This window comes from Mobula birostris, chromosome 21 (genome assembly GCF_030028105.1).
Source record: "Mobula birostris isolate sMobBir1 chromosome 21, sMobBir1.hap1, whole genome shotgun sequence".
Classification (NCBI taxonomy): Eukaryota; Metazoa; Chordata; class Chondrichthyes; order Myliobatiformes; family Myliobatidae; genus Mobula; species Mobula birostris.
Genome location: NC_092390.1, coordinates 4,455,715 through 4,476,190, shown reverse-complemented (window position 1 = coordinate 4,476,190; position 20,476 = coordinate 4,455,715). Strand labels below are relative to the sequence as shown.

Sequence of the window (20,476 nt, the reverse complement as noted above, 5' to 3'; positions counted from 1 at the left end):
GTCTGCAGAAGGACTTTATATTTGCTCAGTTAGAACAGTACAGATGTCAGACAGGGTACTGGAATGCTTCTCTTGTGGGATGTGGGAAGGCAGGAAGACCTCTAGTGTCCCTGTAGACTACAACTGCGAGAAGTGTACCCAGCTGCAGCTTCTAACGGACCTCATTAAGGAGTTTGCGCTGAACTGGATGAACTTTGGACCATTCGGGAGGCTGAGGGGGTGGTAGTTAGTACATATAGAGACATAGTTACACCAAAGCTGCAGGACAAAGGGTAACAGTCGGGAAGGTGAAAAGGGTTAAACAGCCCTGTGGCCATTCCCCTCAATAACAGGTATACAAATTTAGATACTGTTTTTGTTGGGGGAGGGGGGAGTGACCTAGCAGAAGAAAGGCATAGTGTTCAAGTCTCTGGCAGTGAGTTTGGCTCTGCAACTCAGAAGGAAAGGGGGAAGGAAAGATAAACTGTGGTAAAAGGGGTTTTAATATTTAGGGGAACAGAAAGGAGCTTCTGTTGATGAGAATGAGATTCCCAAATGGTATGTTGCCTCCTGGTTCAGGACAAATCAGATCAAGTCTTCAGCATTCTTAAGTAGGAGGGTGAACAGCCAGAGGTCATGGTGCAGGTAGGTACCAATAACATAGGTAGGATGACATAAGTTAAGGGCAGAACCTCCAGGGTTATGATCTCAGGACAGATATTCATGCTATTTACTAGTGAAGCCAGGATTAGGAAAATTATACTGGTTAACATGTGGCTAAGGAGTTGGTGTAGGAGGGAGGGCATAAGATTTTTGAACTCTCCTCCAGGGAAGGTACAGAAGAGATGGTTGCACCGAAACTGGAGGGAAACTCATAGCCTAGCGAGAAGATTTGCTATTGCGGCTCAGTGGAAGTGCTGGAAGAGTTAGTGGAGAGGTTGTGGAGACAAATGTTGTTAATACCTCAGGAGAAAAGCTTGAGCTTGGTGCAACAAATGTCCTAAGCTGCAAATATTTCAGTGTATGAAGTATCACAGGAAAAGCAGGTGAGCTCAGGGCTGGATAAACACCTGGAAGTGTTCCAGGGTTTCATTGTTTTAGATGTGACAGAGCAGAAGGGTTTAAAGGAGGAGGGGTGGTGATACTGGTCAGGGAAAATGTCACGACAGTGCTCAGTAGAACAGGCTGGAGAACTGGTCTAGTGAGGTGTTATGGGTGGAACTGAGAAATAAAAAAGGTATGACCAGTTAATGGGGCTATATTACAGACCACCCTAACAGTCTGAGAGATTTAGAGGAACAAATTTGCAGAAAAATTGCAGACTGTTATAAGAAACATGAGGTTGTTATAGTAGGTGATTTTAACTTTCCACGTCTTGACTAACAGGTGTGGATTGGGGCAGGCTGTTTGCTTGCAAAAATGTACTTAGTAAGTGGAAGGCCTTTAAAGGTGAAACTTTGAGATACAAAGCTTGTACGTGCCTGTCAAAATAAAAGGCAAATAGAACAGGTGTAGGAAATCTTGGTTTCAAGAGATATTGAAGCCCTGGTTAAGAAAAAAATAGAGGTGCTTATGGAGTATAAGAACACTTAAGAAAGAAATCAGGAGCGCTAAAAGAAGGCATGAGGTTGTTCTAGCAGACAACGTGAAGGAGAATCCTAAGGGATTTTTCAAATATCTCAAGTACAAAAGGATTGCAAGGGCCAAAACTGCTTCTCTTGGAGATCAGAATGCTAGTCCATGTCAGAATCAGAATCAGAATGTGTGGAGACAAAAGAGAGAAGGGAGATCTTAATTTTGTTTTTGCATCTGTATTTACTCAGGAGATAGACTAGACACAGAGTCTATAGAAGCGAATCAGTATGTCAACTTCATGGATCCTATACAGATCACAGAGGAGGAAGTGTTCACTGTCCTGAGGCAAATTAGGGTGGATAAATCCCCAGGGGCTGATAAGGTGATCCCTCAGAAATTCTCCAGGCCCTGGTAGAAATATTTACATCATCCTTGATGATGGGTGGAAGTTAGGAACAGGAAGGGGTCAATAACTCTACTGGGTGTTTTTTTTATAGACCACCCAATAGTAACAGAGTCATCGAAGAGCAGATAGAGAGACAGATTCTGGAAAGGTGTAATAGTAACAGGGTTGTCGTGGTGGGAGATCTTAATTTCCCAAATATCAACTAGCATGTTCCTAGACCGAGGGGTTTAGATGGGGTGGAGTTTGTTAGGTGTGTTCAAGAAGGTTTTTTGACACATATGTAGATAAGCCTTCAAGAGGAGAGGCTGTACTTGATCTGGTATTGGGAAATGAACCTGGTCATGTGTCAGATCACTCAGTGGGAGAGCATTTTGGAAAGAGTGATCACAACTCTATCTTCTTTACCATAGCATTGGAGAGGGATAGGAACAGACAAGTTAGGAAAGCATTTAATTGGAGTAAGGGTAAATATGAGGCTATCAGGCAGGAACTTGGAAACATAAATTGGAAGCAGATGTTCTCAGGGAAATGTACAGAAGAAATGTGGCAAATGTTCAGGGGATATTTGAGTGGAGTTCTGCATAGGTATGTTCCAATGAAACAGGGAAGGGATGGTAGGGTACAGGAACCATGGTGTACAAAGGCTGTTGTAAATCTAGTCAAGAAGAAAAGAAGAGCTTACGAAAAGTTCAAAAAACTAGGTAATGATAGAGAACTAGAAGATTATAAGGTTAGCAGGAAGGAGCTCAAGAAAGAAATTAGGAGAGCCAGGAGGGACCATGAGAAGGCCTTGGCAGATAGGATTAAGGAAAACCCCAAGGCATTCTACAAGTATGTTAAGAACAAAAGGATAAGATGTGAAAGAATAGGATCAATCAAGTGTGAGAGTGGAAAAGTGTGTATAGAACCAGAGGAGGTAGCAGAGGTACTTAATGAGTACCTTGCTTCAGTATTCACGACGGAAAAGGACCTTGGCAATTGTAGGGATGACTTACAGTGGACTGAAAAGCTTGAGCATGTAGATATTAAGAAAGAGGATGTGCTGGAGCTTTTGGAAAGCATCAAGTTGGATAAGTCACTGGGACCGGACAAGGTGTATGCCAGGATACTGTGGGAGGCAAGGAAGGAGATCGCTGAGCCTCTGGCAATGATCTTTGCATCATCAATGGGGACGGGAGAGATTCCAGAGGATTGAAGGGTTGCGGACATTGTTCCATTATTCAAGAAAGGGAGTAGAGATAACTCAGGAAATTATAGACCAGTGAGGAGATCTGTGGTTGGTAAGTTGATGGGGAAAATCCTGAGAGGCAGGATTTATGAACATTTGGAGAGTATAATATGATTAGGAATAGTCAGCATGGTTTTGTCAAAGGCAGGCCATGCATTACGAGCCTGAATGAATTTTTTGAGGATGTGACTAAACACAATGATGATGGTAGAGCAGTAGATGTAGTGTATATGGATTTCAGCAAGGCATTTGACAAGGTATCCCATGCAATGCTTCTTGAGAAGGTAAAGAGGCATAGAACCCAAGGGGACATTGCTTTGTGGATCCAGAACTGGCTTGCCCACAGAAGGCAAAGTGTGGTTGCAGACAGTCATATTCTGCATGGAGGTCAGTCACCAGTGGAGTGCCTCAGGGATCTGTTCTGGTACCCCTACTCTTCGAGATTTTTATAAGTAACCTGGATAAAGAAGTGGAAGGATGGGTTAGTAAATTTGCTGATAATGCAAAGGTTGAAGGTGTTGTGGATAGTGTGGAGGGCTTGTCAGAAGTTACAGCTGGACATTGATAGGATGCAAAAATGGGCTGAGAAGTGTCAGATGAAGTTCAACCAAGATAAGTGTGAGGTAGTTCATTTTGGTAGGTCAAATATGATAACAGAATATAGTATTAATGGTAAGACTCTTGGCGATGTGGAGGATCAGAGGGATCTTGGGGTCTGAGTCCATAGGACACTCAAAGCTGCTGTGCAGGTTGACTGTGTGGTTAAGAAAGCATACGGTGCATTGGTCTTCATCAATCGTGGGATTGAGTTCAGCGGTAATGTTGCAGCTATATAGGACCCTGGTCAGACAGCACTTGGAGAACTGTGCTCACTTCTGGTCGCCTCACTGCTGGAAGGATGTGGAAGCCATAGGAAAGGTGCAGAGGAGATTTCCAAGGATGTTGCCTGGATTAGGGAGCATGCCTTATGAGAATAGGTTGAGTGAGCTCAGCCTTTTTTCCTTGGACAACGGAGGATGAGAGGTGACCTGATAGAGGTGTATAAGATGATGAGAGACATTGATCATGTGGATAGTCAGAGGTTTTTTCCCAGGGCAGAAATGGCTAGCACAAGAAGGCACAGTTTTAAGTTTCTTGGAAATAAGTACAGAGGAGATATCAGGGGTAAGTTTTTTTTATGCTGAGAGTAGTGGGTGCGTGGAATGGGCTGCCGGCGACAGTGGTGGAGGCAGATATGATAGGGTCTTTTAAGAGACTCCTGGATAGGTATATGGAGCTCAGAAAACTAGACAGCTATGGGTAAACCTAGGTAATTTCTCAGGTAAGGACATGTTCGGCACAGTTTTGTGGGCCAAAGGGCCTGTATTGTGCTGTAGGTGTTCTAAGTTTCTATGTTTCTATCCTTAGTGACAGGTGAGGTAACAGAGTATTGGAGGATAGCCAGTGTTGGTCTGCTGTTCAAGAAATGCTCTAAAAAAACCCAGAAAATTATGTATATGCCAGTGTACCTGAAAGTGGTGGGAAAATTATCGGAAAGCATTCTAAAGAACTGAATATATAAGTATTTGGATAATCTTGACTGATTAAGGATAGTCAGCATGGCTTCGTGCATGGTAGGTCATATCTAGCCAATATTATAGAGTTTTTTTGAGGAAATAACCAGGAAAGTAGTTGAAGGCAAGACAGTGGATGTTGTCTGCATGGACTTTAACAAGGCATTTGACGAGGTCCTGCGTGGGAGTTTGGTTAAGAAGGTTCAGCCATTTAGCATTAAAAATGACGTAGCAAATTGGTTTAGACATTGGCTTGAGAATGGTAGTAGATGGTTGCCTCGCTAACTGATGGCCTGTGACTAGTGGAGTACTGTAAGGATCAGCACTGGGCCCATTGTTGTCTGTCATCTATATCAATGATCTGGATGGTAATGTAGCAAATCTGTGGAGACATTAAGATTTGGGGAGTAGTGGACAGCAAGGAAGGCTAACATGCTTTGCAGTGGTGTTTGGTCATGTACTTTGGTAGAAGGAATAAAGGCATAGACTGTTTTCTAAGTAGAGAGAAAAAAAAACAAAAAATCAGAGATGCAAAGGGATTTGGAAGTCCTTGTACATGAAAAAGGATAACTTATAGGTTGCATCAGAGGTAAGGAATTCAAATGCAATGTTAGCATTCATTTTGAGAGGACTAGAATAAAAGAGCAAGGATGTAGTATTGAGGCTTTATAAGACATTGGTCAGACCGTACCTGGAGTATTGTTAGCAGATTTCAGCCCTTTATCAAAGCAACGTGTGCTGGCATTGCAGAGGGTTCGCAGAAGATTCTTGAAAATGATGTTGGGGATAAAAGAGTTAACATATGAGGAGCATTTGATAACTCTGCTCCTTTACATTGTTGGAGTTTATAACAAAGAGGGAGGATCTCATTGAAACCTACCGAATATTGAATGGCCTGTGAAAAGTGGGTGTAGAGAGAATGTTTCCTATAGTGGGTGAGTCTAAGACTGTTGGGCACAGCCTCAGAAAAGAAGGATGTGCCTTTAGAAGAAAGATGAAGAGGAATTTCTTTCAACAAACGATGGTGAATCTGTGGAACTCATTGCCACAGGTGGCAGTGGAGGACAGTCATTGAGTATCTGCGAAATAGAGGTTGGTGGGTTTTTGATTAGTCAAAGGTTACAGGAGAATGGAGTTGAGAGGAAAAATAAATGAGCCATGGTTGAATGGTGGAGTAGACTCAGTGGAGCAAATGGCCTAATTCTGCTCCTATGTTTTATGGTCTTACTGTCTTAATACAACAGCACTATTCCCACTGCCACAGAGCTTTGCAATATCACATTCAAATGACAACACTTCACCAGTGGGGATAGATATTGCATCTATATTAAACTCTTTGCTGAAATGGTGCAGTTCTTTGCCAGAGAGATGGCATTTTGCATTAAATAAATCCCACAAATGCTATATAAAGAATTTGGAAACAAAGAGGACTAGGCAAAACTAAACCAAACACTTCACTCATCTTGATGCATTTGTCAGAATACCAATTGTTCACTGTAAAGTTGTCATAAGTTTAAAGTAACTAATACATCTCGTGAAATCAGTTAGATTGATTTTAGTTCATTATTTATAAAGTAAAGAACAGTTTAATGATTATTGGTAATTTAAAATGCCTTGTGTTGCAAGTCGTCAATAAAAGGAACATTTAGATAATTGTTCTTTAATCTCCATCACTGTTATCTTCCTTTCGCCGACAAATATCGGACAATGTTCAAGCTGTTGGATGAAGGTAGACTATCTCTTCAAAGACAAGTTCCTCCTTGCAGTCTTTTTTCAAACTTCTTGTGAAGGAGACTGGTTTTGAAATACAAATGCTTTGCAGAGAATAATTAGTTAGGATGAGAATATGATCCCAGTTTTTCCAGCATTTAATCAACCCCAGATTTCCAGCATGTCTCAGGTTATCATTTATCATTCTATGCTCTTAGTATTGGTAGCAATCTCAAATTTCCACCATGAAATCCACAAAATTCCCAGCATTTCTAATCGTTGCCATGTTTTATAACTTCAAATCCCTGAATTTAAGTTGGCTGGATTTCCATTTCTCTCGATGGGCTCTTGACATGGATCCAACATTTGACTTCCAACACTGAAGCAGGGGATCATATTTTGTCCAAATGTTCATGTTGGTATAGGTATTTATGCTCCACATGTCTTTCCCAACACAATCTGTCCAATCTTTTGGTATAACTTTCCATACCTTTCCCATTAAGTATTTATGTAACTTCTCCTTGATTGGCAAGATTGGAATTTAGAGATAGAAATTAACCTGAGCTGTTTACATGAAAAATGATTAAAATCTGTCTGGAGCCTTGTGGCCCACCAGGCCAGTGCTTATGCCGGTTTCTGTGGCGTGAAGCGACTGAGAGTACAAGACTCCCCCCACCCCCCGGATAGGACGCCAGTCTATTGCAAGGTTAACCCCCAGCATTTTTGCCGGTACCCATTCTCAGCTGAGTAGACTGGAGCATTTGTGTGGTTAAGTGCCTTGCTCAAGGATACACATGCTGCCTTGGTCAAGGCTCGAACCCACAGCCTTCAGATCGCTAGTCCAACGCACTAACCGCTTGGCCACGCGCCACACACACATGAAATATGGTCAATGAACTATGTACTCCCTTTCTGAAATCTATTTCCAGGTTACACAACAGGATAGAATCTAATGGTATTATACCATAAGATCATAAGATATAGGAGCAAAATTAGGTTATTTGGCCAACCACAACTGCATCATCATTTCATCATGGCTGATCCAATTTTCCTCTCAGTCCCAATCTCCTGCTTTCTCCCCGTAACCCTTCATGCCCTGACCTATCAAGAATCCGTCAACCTCTACCTTAAGTATACATAAAGGCTTGGTCTCCACAGCTGCCTGCAGCAAAGAATTCCACAGAATCTCCACTCCCTGGCTAAAGATATTTCTCCTCACCTCCATTTTAAAAGGACACCCCTCTATTCTGAGGCTGTGTCCTCTGGTCTTAGACGTTTCCATCATAGGAAGCATCCTCTCCACATCCACTCTATCAAGGCCTTTCACTATTCGATGGGTTTCAATTACATCACACCTCATTCTTGTAAATTCTATTGAATACAGGGCCAGATCCATCAAACGCTCATCATATGACAAGCCATTCAATCCTGGAATCATTTTCATGAACCACCTTTGAACCGTCTCAAGTTTCAGCACATCAGTTATAAGATACGGGGCCCAAATTTGCCCACAATATTCAGTGAGGCTTCACCGGTGCTTTATAAGGTCTCAACATTGCATCCTTGCTTTTTTTTCTAGTTCTCTTGAAATGAATGCTACTATTACATTTGTATTCCTCACCACAAACTCAACCTGAAAATTAACCTTCAGGGAATCCTGCACAAGAACTTCCAAGTCCCTTTGTACCTCAGTTTTGTATTTTCTCCCTATTTAGAAAATAGTCAACCCCTTCATTTCTTCTAGCAAAGTGCATGTCCATCCACTTCCCAACACTTTACTCCATGTTCCTTTTCTTTGCCCATTCTCCTAATCTGTCTAAGTCCTTCTGTAGCCTCTCTATTTCCTCAATACTATCTGCCCCTCTACCTATATTCATATCATCCGCACATTTTGCAACACAACCATCAATTCCATCATCCAAATCATTGTTGTATAATGTAAAAAGAATCGATCCCAACACAGACCCTGTGGAACACCATTAGTCACTGATAACCAGCCAGAAAAGGCTCCCTTTATTCCCACTCTTTATCTCCAGACAATCAGCCACTCTTTATCCATGTTAGAATCTTTCCTGTAATACCATGGGTTCATAGCTTGTTAAGCAGCCTTGTGGGGCACCTTGTCAAAGGCGTTCTGAAAATCCAAGTACACAATATCAACCAATTCTCCTTTATCTATCCTGCTTGGTACTTCTTCAAAGAATTCCAACAGATTTGTCAGGCAAGATTTTCCCTTGAGGAAACTGTGCTGACTACGGCCTATTTCATTATGTGCTGCGAAGTATGCTGAGATCTTATCCTTAGTAATCGATTCCAACATCTTCCCAACCAGTGAGGTCAGACTAACTGGTCTATAGTTTCCTTCCTTCTGCCTCTCTCCCTTCTTTTTTCAATTTGTAATTTTCCAGTCTTCTGGAACCATTCCAGAATCTGTGATTTTTGAAAGATCATTACTAATACCTCCTTGATCTCTCCTGCCACCTCTTTCAGAACTCTGGGGTGTACACCATCTGGTCCAGGTGACTGATCTACCTTCAGACCTTTCAGTTTCCCAAGTGCCTTCCCTCTAGAAATGGTAACTTCACACACTCATACCCCCCGACACCTGGAACTTCCACCATACAGCTACTGTCTTCCACAGTGAAGACTAATGCAAAAATACTTTTTCAGTTCGTCCATCATTGCATTGTTGTCCATTACTAATCCTTCAGCATAATTTTCCAGCAGTCCAATAGCAACTCTCCCCTCTCTTTTACTCTTCATGTGTCTGAAGAAAATAAGGTATCCTATTTAAAAATATTAGTTAGCTTATTTTCGTATTTCATCTTTACCTTCTTAATGACTTTTTTAGTTGCCTTCTGTTTGTTTTATAAGCTTCACAATCCTCTAACCTCCCACTAATTTTTGTTATATGCTATGTCCTCTCTTTGGCTTTTACATTGGTTTTGACTTATCTCGTTAGACATGGTTGTATCATTTTTCCTTTAGAATACTTCTTCCTCTGTGCCTTCCAAATTGCTTTCAGGAATTCTAGCCTTTGCTGCTCTGCTGTCATCCCTGTCAGGGTTCTTTTCCAATCAATTCTGGCCAGCTCCTCGCTCATTCCTCTGGAATTCCCTTTACTCCACTGTAATACTAATACATCTGACTTTACTTCTCCTTCTCAAATTTTAGGGTGAATTTGGTCATATTATGATCTCTTACCCCTAAGGGTTCTTTTACCTTAAGCCCTCTAATCAATTCCCATTCATTGCACAAAACCCAATCCAGATTCATTGATCCTGTACTTGGCTCAACCACAAACTGCTCTAAAAAGCCATCTCATAGGCACTTTAGAAATTCCCTCTCCTGTGATCCAGCACCAATCTGATTTCCCCAATCTACCTACATGTTGAAGTCCCCCATGACTATTGTAACATGGTCCTTTTGGCGTGCATTTTCTATCTCCCGTTGTAATTTGTCAGCCACATCCTTACTCCTGTTTGGGGGTCCGTATACAACTCCTATCAGGGTCTTTTTACCCTTGCAGTTCCTTATCTCTGTCCACAATAATTCAACACCTTCTGACCCTATGTCACCTCTTTCTAATGATTTGATTTCATTTTATACCAACAGAGCAACACTGCATCCTCTACCTTCCTGCCTATCCTTTTGATACAATGTGTATTCTTACAGCTTCCAGCTATAATCTTTCAGCCATGTACTGGTCACTTAATGCAAGACATTTTCTAATTCCCACTCCCTTCCATTGTAGATGTAAGATTTATGTTCCTTTTGGATTGTTATTCAGACAACTGATCACTGCAATAAGATCCTCGTGTATTATATGTCCATTTTAGTCATGCTGTGTTGGCTACGGGCATGCTAGGTTGGAGCCAGAAGTGTGGCGACATTCACGTGCTGCACAATCCTTGGACTCTTTTGGTCATTCGTTCAAACGATGCAATTCACTGTATGTTTCAATGTACATGTAATAAATGTAATCTTTAAAATATTTCTCTTTAAAATCTTTCTCTTAAATCACAACTGCACATGGGACTATTAGGAGTCTCATTTGATGTGGTTTTAACTGTATGCAGGTACCGGAAGGTTGGTGCCAATAATTGCACTGATGGCGTCTGGGATCAGTACATAGCCAAGCAACATCAGTGCTCCAACCGACCTCCACAAGGTCTGCACCTCGTCACCAGTGACGGCAGACTAGCCACGATGTCAGAACAGAACGTCACCTTCATTGCCCACCTGGAAGAGGTGAGTCATCCTGAGGCAGTACTTCTGATCAATGTGAGTAGTTTTAGTCACATCTCTGATGGAAGAACATATAGTGTTAGCTGAAGGTCAAAGCCAAGCCATTCACAGGCATTGCAAAGAGCCTAAGGATATAAGAAGTAGGAGCAAGAATCGATCATACAGTCATAGAGTCATACAGCATGGAAACAGATCCTTTGGACCAACCAGTCAAAGCAAGATTTATTGATCCTTTGAGCCATTCATTAGGACCATTGTTCCATCTCCACTTTCCTGTCCCTTCCCTATAACCTAGGATTCCCTAAGCTCTTTTAGAAAAGGTAGAGCAGCAGGTAAAAGAGGACAGGAGCGTTGTACTAACAATCAAGGAAAATATCACAGCTGCACTCAAGGGAGACATAGTGAAGGAGTCAGACAGTGTAGAACTCAGGAATAAGAAGCATTCAATCACACTGATGGGATCATACTACACACCATCCAAAAGCCACCAGGACTTTGAAAAACAGAAACGGAAATGTATAAAAATAATAGGGTTGTTGTCTTGAGGTATTTCAAATTTCCTATTATATACTTCTTAGTGCAAGGGGTGTAGATGGGGCAGAGTTTGTTAAGTGTATCCAGAAAGGTTTCCTAAATCAATAGAAGGATAGGAAGGATGTAGATGGAAAAGTAATAGAACCTTGGATGTCCATCGAGGTGATGAATTTAGTCAAGAAGAAAATGGAAAACTATCCAAAGCTTGGGAAGTTAGGATCAAATGAAGCAATTGAGGAGTATAAGGAAGACCTTAAGAAAGGAATTAACAAAGCCAGGAGGGGACATGAAAGGTCCTTGGCAAGTAGGATTAAGGTGAAAACCAAAACATTCACAACATGCATCAGGAGAAAAAGAATAACTAGGGAGATGATGGGACCATTCAGTGATAAAGGGAGGGAAATTTACTTGGATGCAGAGAATATGAATGAAGTACTTAATGAGTATTTTGCTTCAGTATTTCCAAGGAAAAGGATGTGGAGGACCAGGAGATCAGTGCTGAGCGTATAAATACGTTTGGGTGTTTCGAGGTCAAGGAGGAGGAAGTGTTGGACCTCCTAATGAGTATTAAGATGGATAAGTCCCCACAGCCTGATGGGATTTACCCCAGGTTTTTGAAAGAGGCAAGGGACAAGATTGCTGGGGCCCTAACCAGTATCTTCATGTCCTCTCCAGGCACAGGCGAGATTCCAGAGGACTGGCGAGTCGCTAATGTTGTACCTCTATTTAAGAAGGAATCAAGGGAACTGAGTCAATTGTACAGAAATTGCAAGAGAAAATTCTTAGGGATAGGATAAATGAGTATTTGGAAACCCATGGCCTAATTAGGAAGAGTCAGCATGGCTTTGTGTAGGGCAGGTCATATCTTACCAACATGGTTGAGTTTTTGACAAGGTGACGAGAAAGATTGATGAGGGTAGGGCAGTGAATGCTGTCTACATGGATTTTAGCTGTTTGTTAAAGTCCATCATGGTAGGCTAAAACTGAAAATTAAGATGCATGGGGTACGCAGTGAATTGGCTGTTTGAATTCAGAACTGGCTTGCACATAGAAGACAGAGGGTGGTGGCTGAAGGGACTAAGACAAGCTAGAAATTGGTAATTAGTGGTGTTCCACAGGGATCTGTGCTGGCACCCCTCCTGTTTGTGATGTATATAAATGACCTGGATGAAAGTGGGGATGGGTGGGTTAGTAAGTTTGCAGATGATACCAAGATTGGTGGAACTGTGGATAGTGTAGAAGACTGGCAAAGAATACAGCACCATATAGATCAGTTGCAAATATGGGCAGACAAATGGCAAATGGAGTTTACCCCAGATAAATGAGAGGTTTAGCACTTTGGTACGGTAAATGCAAGGAGACAGTACACTGTTATGGGCAAGGTCCTAGACAGTGTTGCTGAGCAGAGAGATATTGGAATCCAAGTTTATAGCTCCCTAGCTCAATAAAGTGGTTAAGAAGCTTTCCAGAAAGCTTATGGAGTCCTGCTGAAGGGTCTCTGCCTGAAATGTCAACTGTACTCTTTTCCATCGATGCTGTTATGTTGCAACCTTTTAACTCTCTAGTTAGTCACATCTGGAGCATTGCTTACAGTTCTAGTTACCCCAATATAGAAAGGATGTTGAGGCTTTGGAGAGGATGCAGAAGAGGTTTACCAGGATGCCTGGTTTAGAGGGCATGTGCTATCATGAGAAGCTGGATAAACTTGGGTTGTTTTCTTCAGAGCATCAGAGGCTGAGGGGAGATCTGAGGTTTATAAGATTATGAGAGGCATAGATAGAGTAGAGAGGGAGTATCTGTTTCCCAGGGTTGAAATGTCTAATACCAGAGGGCATGCATTGAAGGTGCAAGGAGGTAGGTTCAAGGGGGATGCGAGGGGTAAGCTGTTTACACATAGAGTTGTGTATCTACCCTTACACCCTCCTTCAATGATGCCAGACTTTTGGTTCATCCCATTCATCCTCGCCCAAGTCAGACATCTATAGAGAGTGAACTAAAGGAAACACTTAATATGTGGACTCATTCGCAAAAATGAATATGGTAGAAGGGTGAGCAACTTAATAATTTTTGATTGATACATTGACAGAAAGAGAAAGCAGGTATGCTACCCTCAGCCTATTAAGTGAACACACTTCTAAAATGAATATTTTACCGGCAGTTCCCAGTTCAGTGTTCCCTTGTTAGAGTCGACAAATGTCTGATTAAAAATCAAAACTATAAAATGTGATGTATCTCGACATAGTCCAAGTACGATAAAACTCCTATAATCTACAATATGGTTTTTCAAAAAATCTTGATGGTTCAGTTTCTGCCCACCTGCTTCTGCACCACAGGGAAAGAACATCGAGGGAACGTCGACTCAGACCATGAGAGGCCTGCATCAGGCATTTTCATGCCTTACAAGGCGTGGGTTGGAAGTCTGTTGGGGGCCGCCACTCCTCCCACAGACACTAGAGCAATGTTAAGTGCCTTGCTCAAGGACACAAACACGCTGCCACAGCTGAGGCTCGAACTAGCAACCTTCAGATCACTAGACGAACGCCTTAACCACTTGGCCACGTGCACCACAAATGCAAGAAATTCTGTACATGTTGGAAATCTTGAGTAACAAACACAAAATGCTGGAGGAATTCAGCAAGTCAGGCGGCATCTGGTTCACTGGAAATGTTATACTTCTGAGTGGCTTCTTAAAAAAGGAGGACTAAAATTGTATTACAGAATTAATTCAGTCGCCCAAAAAACTCTGTCAGTCAATAGCAACACTGAAGTCGTGGCAGTGCTGTACTGTTATTCCATGTTAGACATGTACATTTACAGTTGTACAAATGTATGCACATACATACGACCATTAGTACCCTCTGGGGTATGAGGCCGCCAGCTACCCTCACCTGGTTTAGTCTGCCCGCCAAACCCGTGTACTGGGGTGTAGTGGCTGTGGCATACAAACAGCTGCTTGGAGCCAGAGGTGAGAGGTGAGTGTCTGGTGGGAACCAGAAGTGAGTGAGCTGCCCCAGAATGGATATGACAAGCTCCTTCACTAGAGGTGCTACCCCTCCTTGGACACATACGGACAGGGCATCAATTTCAGCCAGTCAGCTGAGCCTGTATTCCAAATGAGAGGAAGATTAATGAACGGGGATTTTAGCAAGATGGCCAAAGGAGGAGATGCTCAATAGTGTCTCAAAGAAAAGTGGAGAGGCCAAGCAGTTTAGGATTTTGCAGGACACAAGAGATTAAGAAGGATGATTAAAGTGGCAGATTTTAAATACCTCCTTTAAGAAAAGTGGAGAGTCTGAGTGGCTTAGAGCTTTGAAGGACACAAAAGTAAACAACAAGAGGTTTTATAATATAATTTGCACACCAAGATCTATGATATTCCTGGTACGCTTTGTGTTATAATGTAAAATTCTGGTGCTCCAGAAGACTGCTGTATTTTATTTTGTACTATTTTGTACTTTTGTACATCACTGCTACTCACAGCATGTAGCGAATGGCAGCAGGAATCTACAGTTAGGTTTCTCAGCAGGAGCTGAAATACTATTATGATTCCAGCAACAGTATTAAAGTTTTAACACAGCTTCATTCTACAGCAGGGAATGCCTTAGTCATGTCTCTAATAGTTACACCCTGCATCTGAAGATTGTGAATTCCAGTGCTACCCCAGAGAACTGAGCATTAAATGTGCACTGGCATTCCGTGCAGTGCTGAGGGGGTGCTATACTCTCGGAATCCCTCTTTCCATTAATCTCAGACCAAGGCCTCGTCTACACTTTCAGGTGGATGTTGCACCATTTCCGACAACATGGGAGGTATCCTTTAACCAACGTATCTAAAGCATATTTTTCAGCATAGAAAGCAGACTAGGACAGCACAATTCAGGCCCTTCAGCCATGATACTGTGCTGACATTGCAACTGACTCTAAGATCAATCTAACCCTTTCCATCCACAAAGACTTCTAATTTTCTTTCATCCATGTTCCTAATACATCATCACACAATCCAATAGATCTTCCATTGGTTTCCTAATTCTGGTCAATTGGATTCACCAGACTGCTAATCCTGCCAGTTATACTTGGCCCAGCAAAACAATCCTTGTTCAAAGAAATCAGAGAAATATGGAAAGTCCTGAAGAAGTTTCTCAGCCTGAAACATCAACTGTTTGATAATTTCCATAGATCCTGCCTGACCTGTTCCTCCAGCATTTGTGTATGTTGGTATGTAATTATCTGATATTATCCACATATTTTAGAACATAGAACATAGAACTGTACAGCACAGCATGCGTTGTTTGGCTCATGATGTTGTGCTGACTTTTTAATGTGCTCTAAGATCAGTCTGACACCTCTGTCCTATGTAGCCCTCCATTTTGCTGACATCCATATGCTTATCTAAGAGTCTCTTAAATGTCCCTAATGTATCTGTCTCTGTCACCACCCCTGGCAGCATATTCCACACACCTACTATTCTCTATGTTTAAAAATAAAACTACCTCTGATGTCACTACTATACTTTCCTCCAATCACCTCAAAATAACGCCCTTTCATATTAATCACTTCCACTCCAGCAAAAAGCCCCTGGCCATCCATTTAATCTCTGCCCCTTATATTATCTTGTACAACTCTATCGAGTTGCCCTTTATTCCCCTTTGCTCCAAAGAGAAAAGCCCTAGCTTGCTCAATATATCCTCATAGGACACTCAGCAAAGAAACTGAAAGTCCATAAGACATAGGACCAGAACTAGGCCACTTGGCCCATCAAGTATACTCCACTACTCTATCATGATTAATTTATTATCCCTCTCAACCCCATTCTCCTGCCTTTTCCCTGTGAACTTTGATGTAACCAAACACTCATCAACCTCTGCTTTCAATACCCTCAATGACTTGGCCTCCACAGCCAGATGTGGCAGTGAGTTCCAGAGATTCACCACCCTCTAACTTAAAGAAAAAATCCTTGTCATCTCTGTTGAGGCCTTTCAATATTTGATAGGTTTCACTGAGGACCCCCTCATTATTCTAAACTCCAGCGAGGACAGGTCCATCAAGCACTTCTCATACATTAAATTTTTCATTCCCAGAATCATTCTTGTGAACCCCCTCTGGACCATCTCCAAAGCCAGCACATATTTTCTTAGATAAGGGGCCCAAAACTGCTCACAGTACTCCGGTGCGAACTGACCAGTGCCTTATAGAGTCTCAACATCACATTCTTGCTCTTATATTCTAGTCCTCTTGAAACAGATGCTAAGATTGCATTTGGCTTCCTTACCACCAACTCAACCTGCAAGTTAACCTTTAGGGAATCGTGCACAAGGACTCCCAAGTCCCTTTGTACCTCTGATTTTTGATTTTTCTCCCCATTCAGAAAATAATCTACACCTTTATTCCATCTTTATTCCGAATGGCCTACTCCTGCACCTATTTTCTATGTTTCCATCTACCAAAGCACTTGACCATGCATTTCCTTGCACTTCCTTCCAACCGGCAATTTTTTGCCTATTCTCCTCATCTGTTCAAGTCCTTTTACAGACTCCCTGCTTCCCCAACACTACCTGCCTCTCCACCTGTCTTTGTATTGTCCACAGACCTGTCCAGAGAGCCATCGATTTCATCATCCAGATCATTGACATACACCAGAAGAAGAAGCAAAGTCCTTTGGAACCCCACTAGCCTCTAGCAATCAATCCAGAAAGGCTCCCTTTATTAGCCAATGCTAGTAACTTTCCTGTAACACCCTGGGCTCTAATCTTGCTTAGAAGCCTCCTGTGTGGCACCTTGTCAAAGATCTGAAGATCTAAGTACACTGATTATCCTTCGTCTATCCTGCTTGTTATTTCTTCAAAGAATTCCAACAGATTTGTCAGGCAAAATTTTCCACCAAAGAAACCTTGCTGACTTTGGCTTATTTTATCATGTGCCTGCAACCACAGGGTATTTGGACTCCAACATCTTCCCAACCACTGAGGTCAGGCTAACTGGCCAATAGTTTCCCTTCTTCTGCTTCCCTCCCTTCTTGAAGAGTGGAGTAATACTTATAATTTTCCAGTCCTCTAGAACAATATCAGACTCTATTGATTCTTGAAAGATCAGTGGCAGCTACATTTACACCTCATTTCTTTCTCTTGTCCTTTGCTAATTAACTCTATTTACTATTAAACCAAACAACGTTCCGCTCCACAAACCGGATTCCCACAAAATGCCTTAAATCCAAATATGTACATTTGAAATATAGTTATTAATTACTTTCTTCAAATTGTCCCATGGCATCTTTTACATAAAATTGAAGGGACAAGTAATTTCTGAGTTAAAAATCTCATGCAAAGGATAGCATCAATAACTCACTCAATCTGGGTTTTCTTCATTGAATGACTAATACGCCAATATATCATTGAGTCAGCCTCAGAATACAAGGATGTCCCTTTAAAACAGAGATGAGGAGGAATTCCTTTCATCAGAGGGTGGTACATTTGTGGAATTCATTGCGACAGATGCCTGTGGAGGGCAAGTCATTTAAAGATGTGGTTGATTGGTTCTTGGTTAGAAAGGGTGTCAAAGGTTACTGGGAGAAGGCAGCAGAATGGGATTGAGATGGATAATAAATCAGCCACGATGGAATGGTGGAGCAGACTCAATGGGCCGAACAGCCCAACTCTACTCCTTATGTCTTATGATAATTATTATTAAATTAATGCATTTTGGATAGGGTATCTTCCTGCTTTGTTCCTGAGCAAGAAGGTTTAAGCATCTCATCATCTGCCTTTACCTCCATGTCAATTGTTTCATTAACATAATATTTAATGTGGTCTTCCACATTAGATATATGAAATAGCCCAATTGTTATCACAAATACAAAATCTGCAGATGCTGGAAATAAAGCAACACACACAAAATGCTGGAGCAACTCAGCAGACCAGGCAGCATCTATGGAAAAGAGTAAACGATGGAAGTTTCAGGCCGAGACCTTTCATCAGGACTCAATTGTTATGGTATTTTCCTGGCAATGTGAGAGATCTATTTTGAACTGCAACCATCATATTAGATTCAATTATCTGATTGTTCTTTAATAACCCCACGTTTCAAAGCCTCTGAAATGGATTATTTCTTACGATTGGTTTCATCAACGAAGTACTAATGCTATGGATTTTCCAGCGGACAGATCTTTTCAGGGCTACATTAGCCAATCAGTTTACTGTTTAATTCATGAGCCAGTTGCTTACTCTCTAGAGAGTGGCCAGCTTATGTTTAACATGGAGAAAGGGAACTGGAGATAGACTTGAAAAGGATAATTTTGCAGGATTCTGCAGTAAAATTGGGGGGGGGGGAGGAGGAGAAGACGTCTGATTACAAACCTAACTCAAAGCACCAGAAGAGGCGCAAAGCTCCAAATGGACATGTTAATAATAAATCAATGTCCAAGAATTAGAATCACTTTTTGATTATTATGATGTAGTTTGTATTTTCCTTACTTTTTCATTTAAGCTATCCAGAGAGTGATGGCATCAGATGTTATACAACATCATGGATGCTACTTTGTGACATACGGTATTACCAACAATTACATTTTTTAATTCTTCTGCAAAGCGGTTGTGGATTGTCCATCTCTTATCACCTCAAGCTGAGTGACATACTCAGAGAGTTAACGTAGGTGCATTTGTGAATCACATATATAACACCTGCGTAGCACTTTTCCTATCTCATGTGACTGGTCACTGCATTCTTTATGATAACAAACAAATTACATAGTACGACACTAGGTGTTAGTTGGCTATCAGAAGCTCTAGGTATCAGAAGGAGGCAGTGAATAGAAAACACTCACGTATGGAAGTAAGTTATGTTTATAACAATAACAATATATACAAAATATTTACAAGTAAGAACAATACAAAATTCCATCATTCTGTTTAGGTTCCAAAACCAGATATCAAATGAAAACGAAATTCGTTGTTAGCTAGAATCAGTGAGTTTTATAGAAACATACAAACACAATACAGGCCCTTAAGCCCACAAAGTTGTGTTAAACATGACCCTACCTTAGAAATTACTAGGCTTACCTATAGCCCTCTATTTTTCTAAGCTCCATGTGCCTATCCAGAAGTCTCTTAAAAGACCCTATCGTATCTGCCTCCACCACCATTGCTGGCAGCCCATTCCACGCACTCACCACTCTCTGAGTGAAAAAACTTACCCCTGACATCTCCTCTGTACCTACTCCCCAGCACCTTAAACCTGTGTCCTCTTGTGGCAACCATTTCAACCCTGGGAAAAAGCCTCTGACTATCCACATGATCAATGCCTCTCATCATCTTATACACCTCTATCCGGTCACCTCTCATCCTCCATTGCTCCAAGGAGAAAAGTCCAAGTTCACTCAACCTATTCTCGTAAGGCATGCTCCCCAATCCAGGCAACATTCTTGTAAATCTCCTCTGCACCCTTTCTATGGCTTCCACATCCTTCCTGTAGTGAGGCGACCAGAACCGAGCACAGTACACCAAGTGGGGTCTGAGCAGGGTCCTATATAGCTGCAACATTACCTCTCGGCTCCTAAATTCAATTCCACGTTTGATAAAGGCCAATACACTGTATGCCTTCTTAACCACAGAGTCAACCTGCGCAGTTGTTTTGAGCGTCCTATGGACTCGGACCCCAAGATCCCTCTGATCCTCCACACTGCCAAGAGTCTTACCATTAATACTATATTCTGCCATCATATTTGACCTACCAAAATGAACCACCTCACACTTATCTGGGTTGAACGCCATCTGCCACTTCTCAGCCCAGTTTTGCATCCTATCAATGTCCCGCTGTAACCTCTGACAGCCCTCCACACTATCCACAACACACCCAACCTTTGTGTCATCAGCAAACTTACTAACCTATCCCTCCACTTCCTCATCCAGGTCATTTATAAAAATCACAAAGAGTAGGGGTTCCAGAACAGATCACTGTGGCACTCCACTGGTAACCGACCTCCATGCAGAATATGACCCATCTACAATCAATCTTTGCCTTCTGGGGGCAAGCCAGGTCTGGATCCACGAAGCAATGTCCCCTTGAATCCCATGCCTATTAACTTTCTCAATAAGCCTTGCATGGGGTACCTTATCAAATGCCTTGCTGAAATCCATATACACTACATCTACTGCTCTTCCTTCATCCTCAAAAAATTCAATCAGGCTCGTAAGGTGCGACCTACCCTTGACAAATCCATGTTGACTATTCCTAATCATATTATACCTCTCCA

At 41.8% G+C, this 20,476-nt stretch overlaps 1 protein-coding gene across 1 annotated transcript in view; it reads left to right on the top strand.

Annotated features, from left to right (window-relative positions):
- The window catches only part of LOC140185993 (VPS10 domain-containing receptor SorCS1-like), an 837,248-nt gene that overhangs the window by 734,054 nt on the left and 82,718 nt on the right, over positions 1-20,476 (top strand). Inside the window, exon 18 of the mRNA XM_072239817.1 lies at positions 10,531-10,702. Coding sequence (XP_072095918.1) covers positions 10,531-10,702 — 172 coding nt within the window. The remainder of the gene's footprint in view (positions 1-10,530; positions 10,703-20,476) is intronic.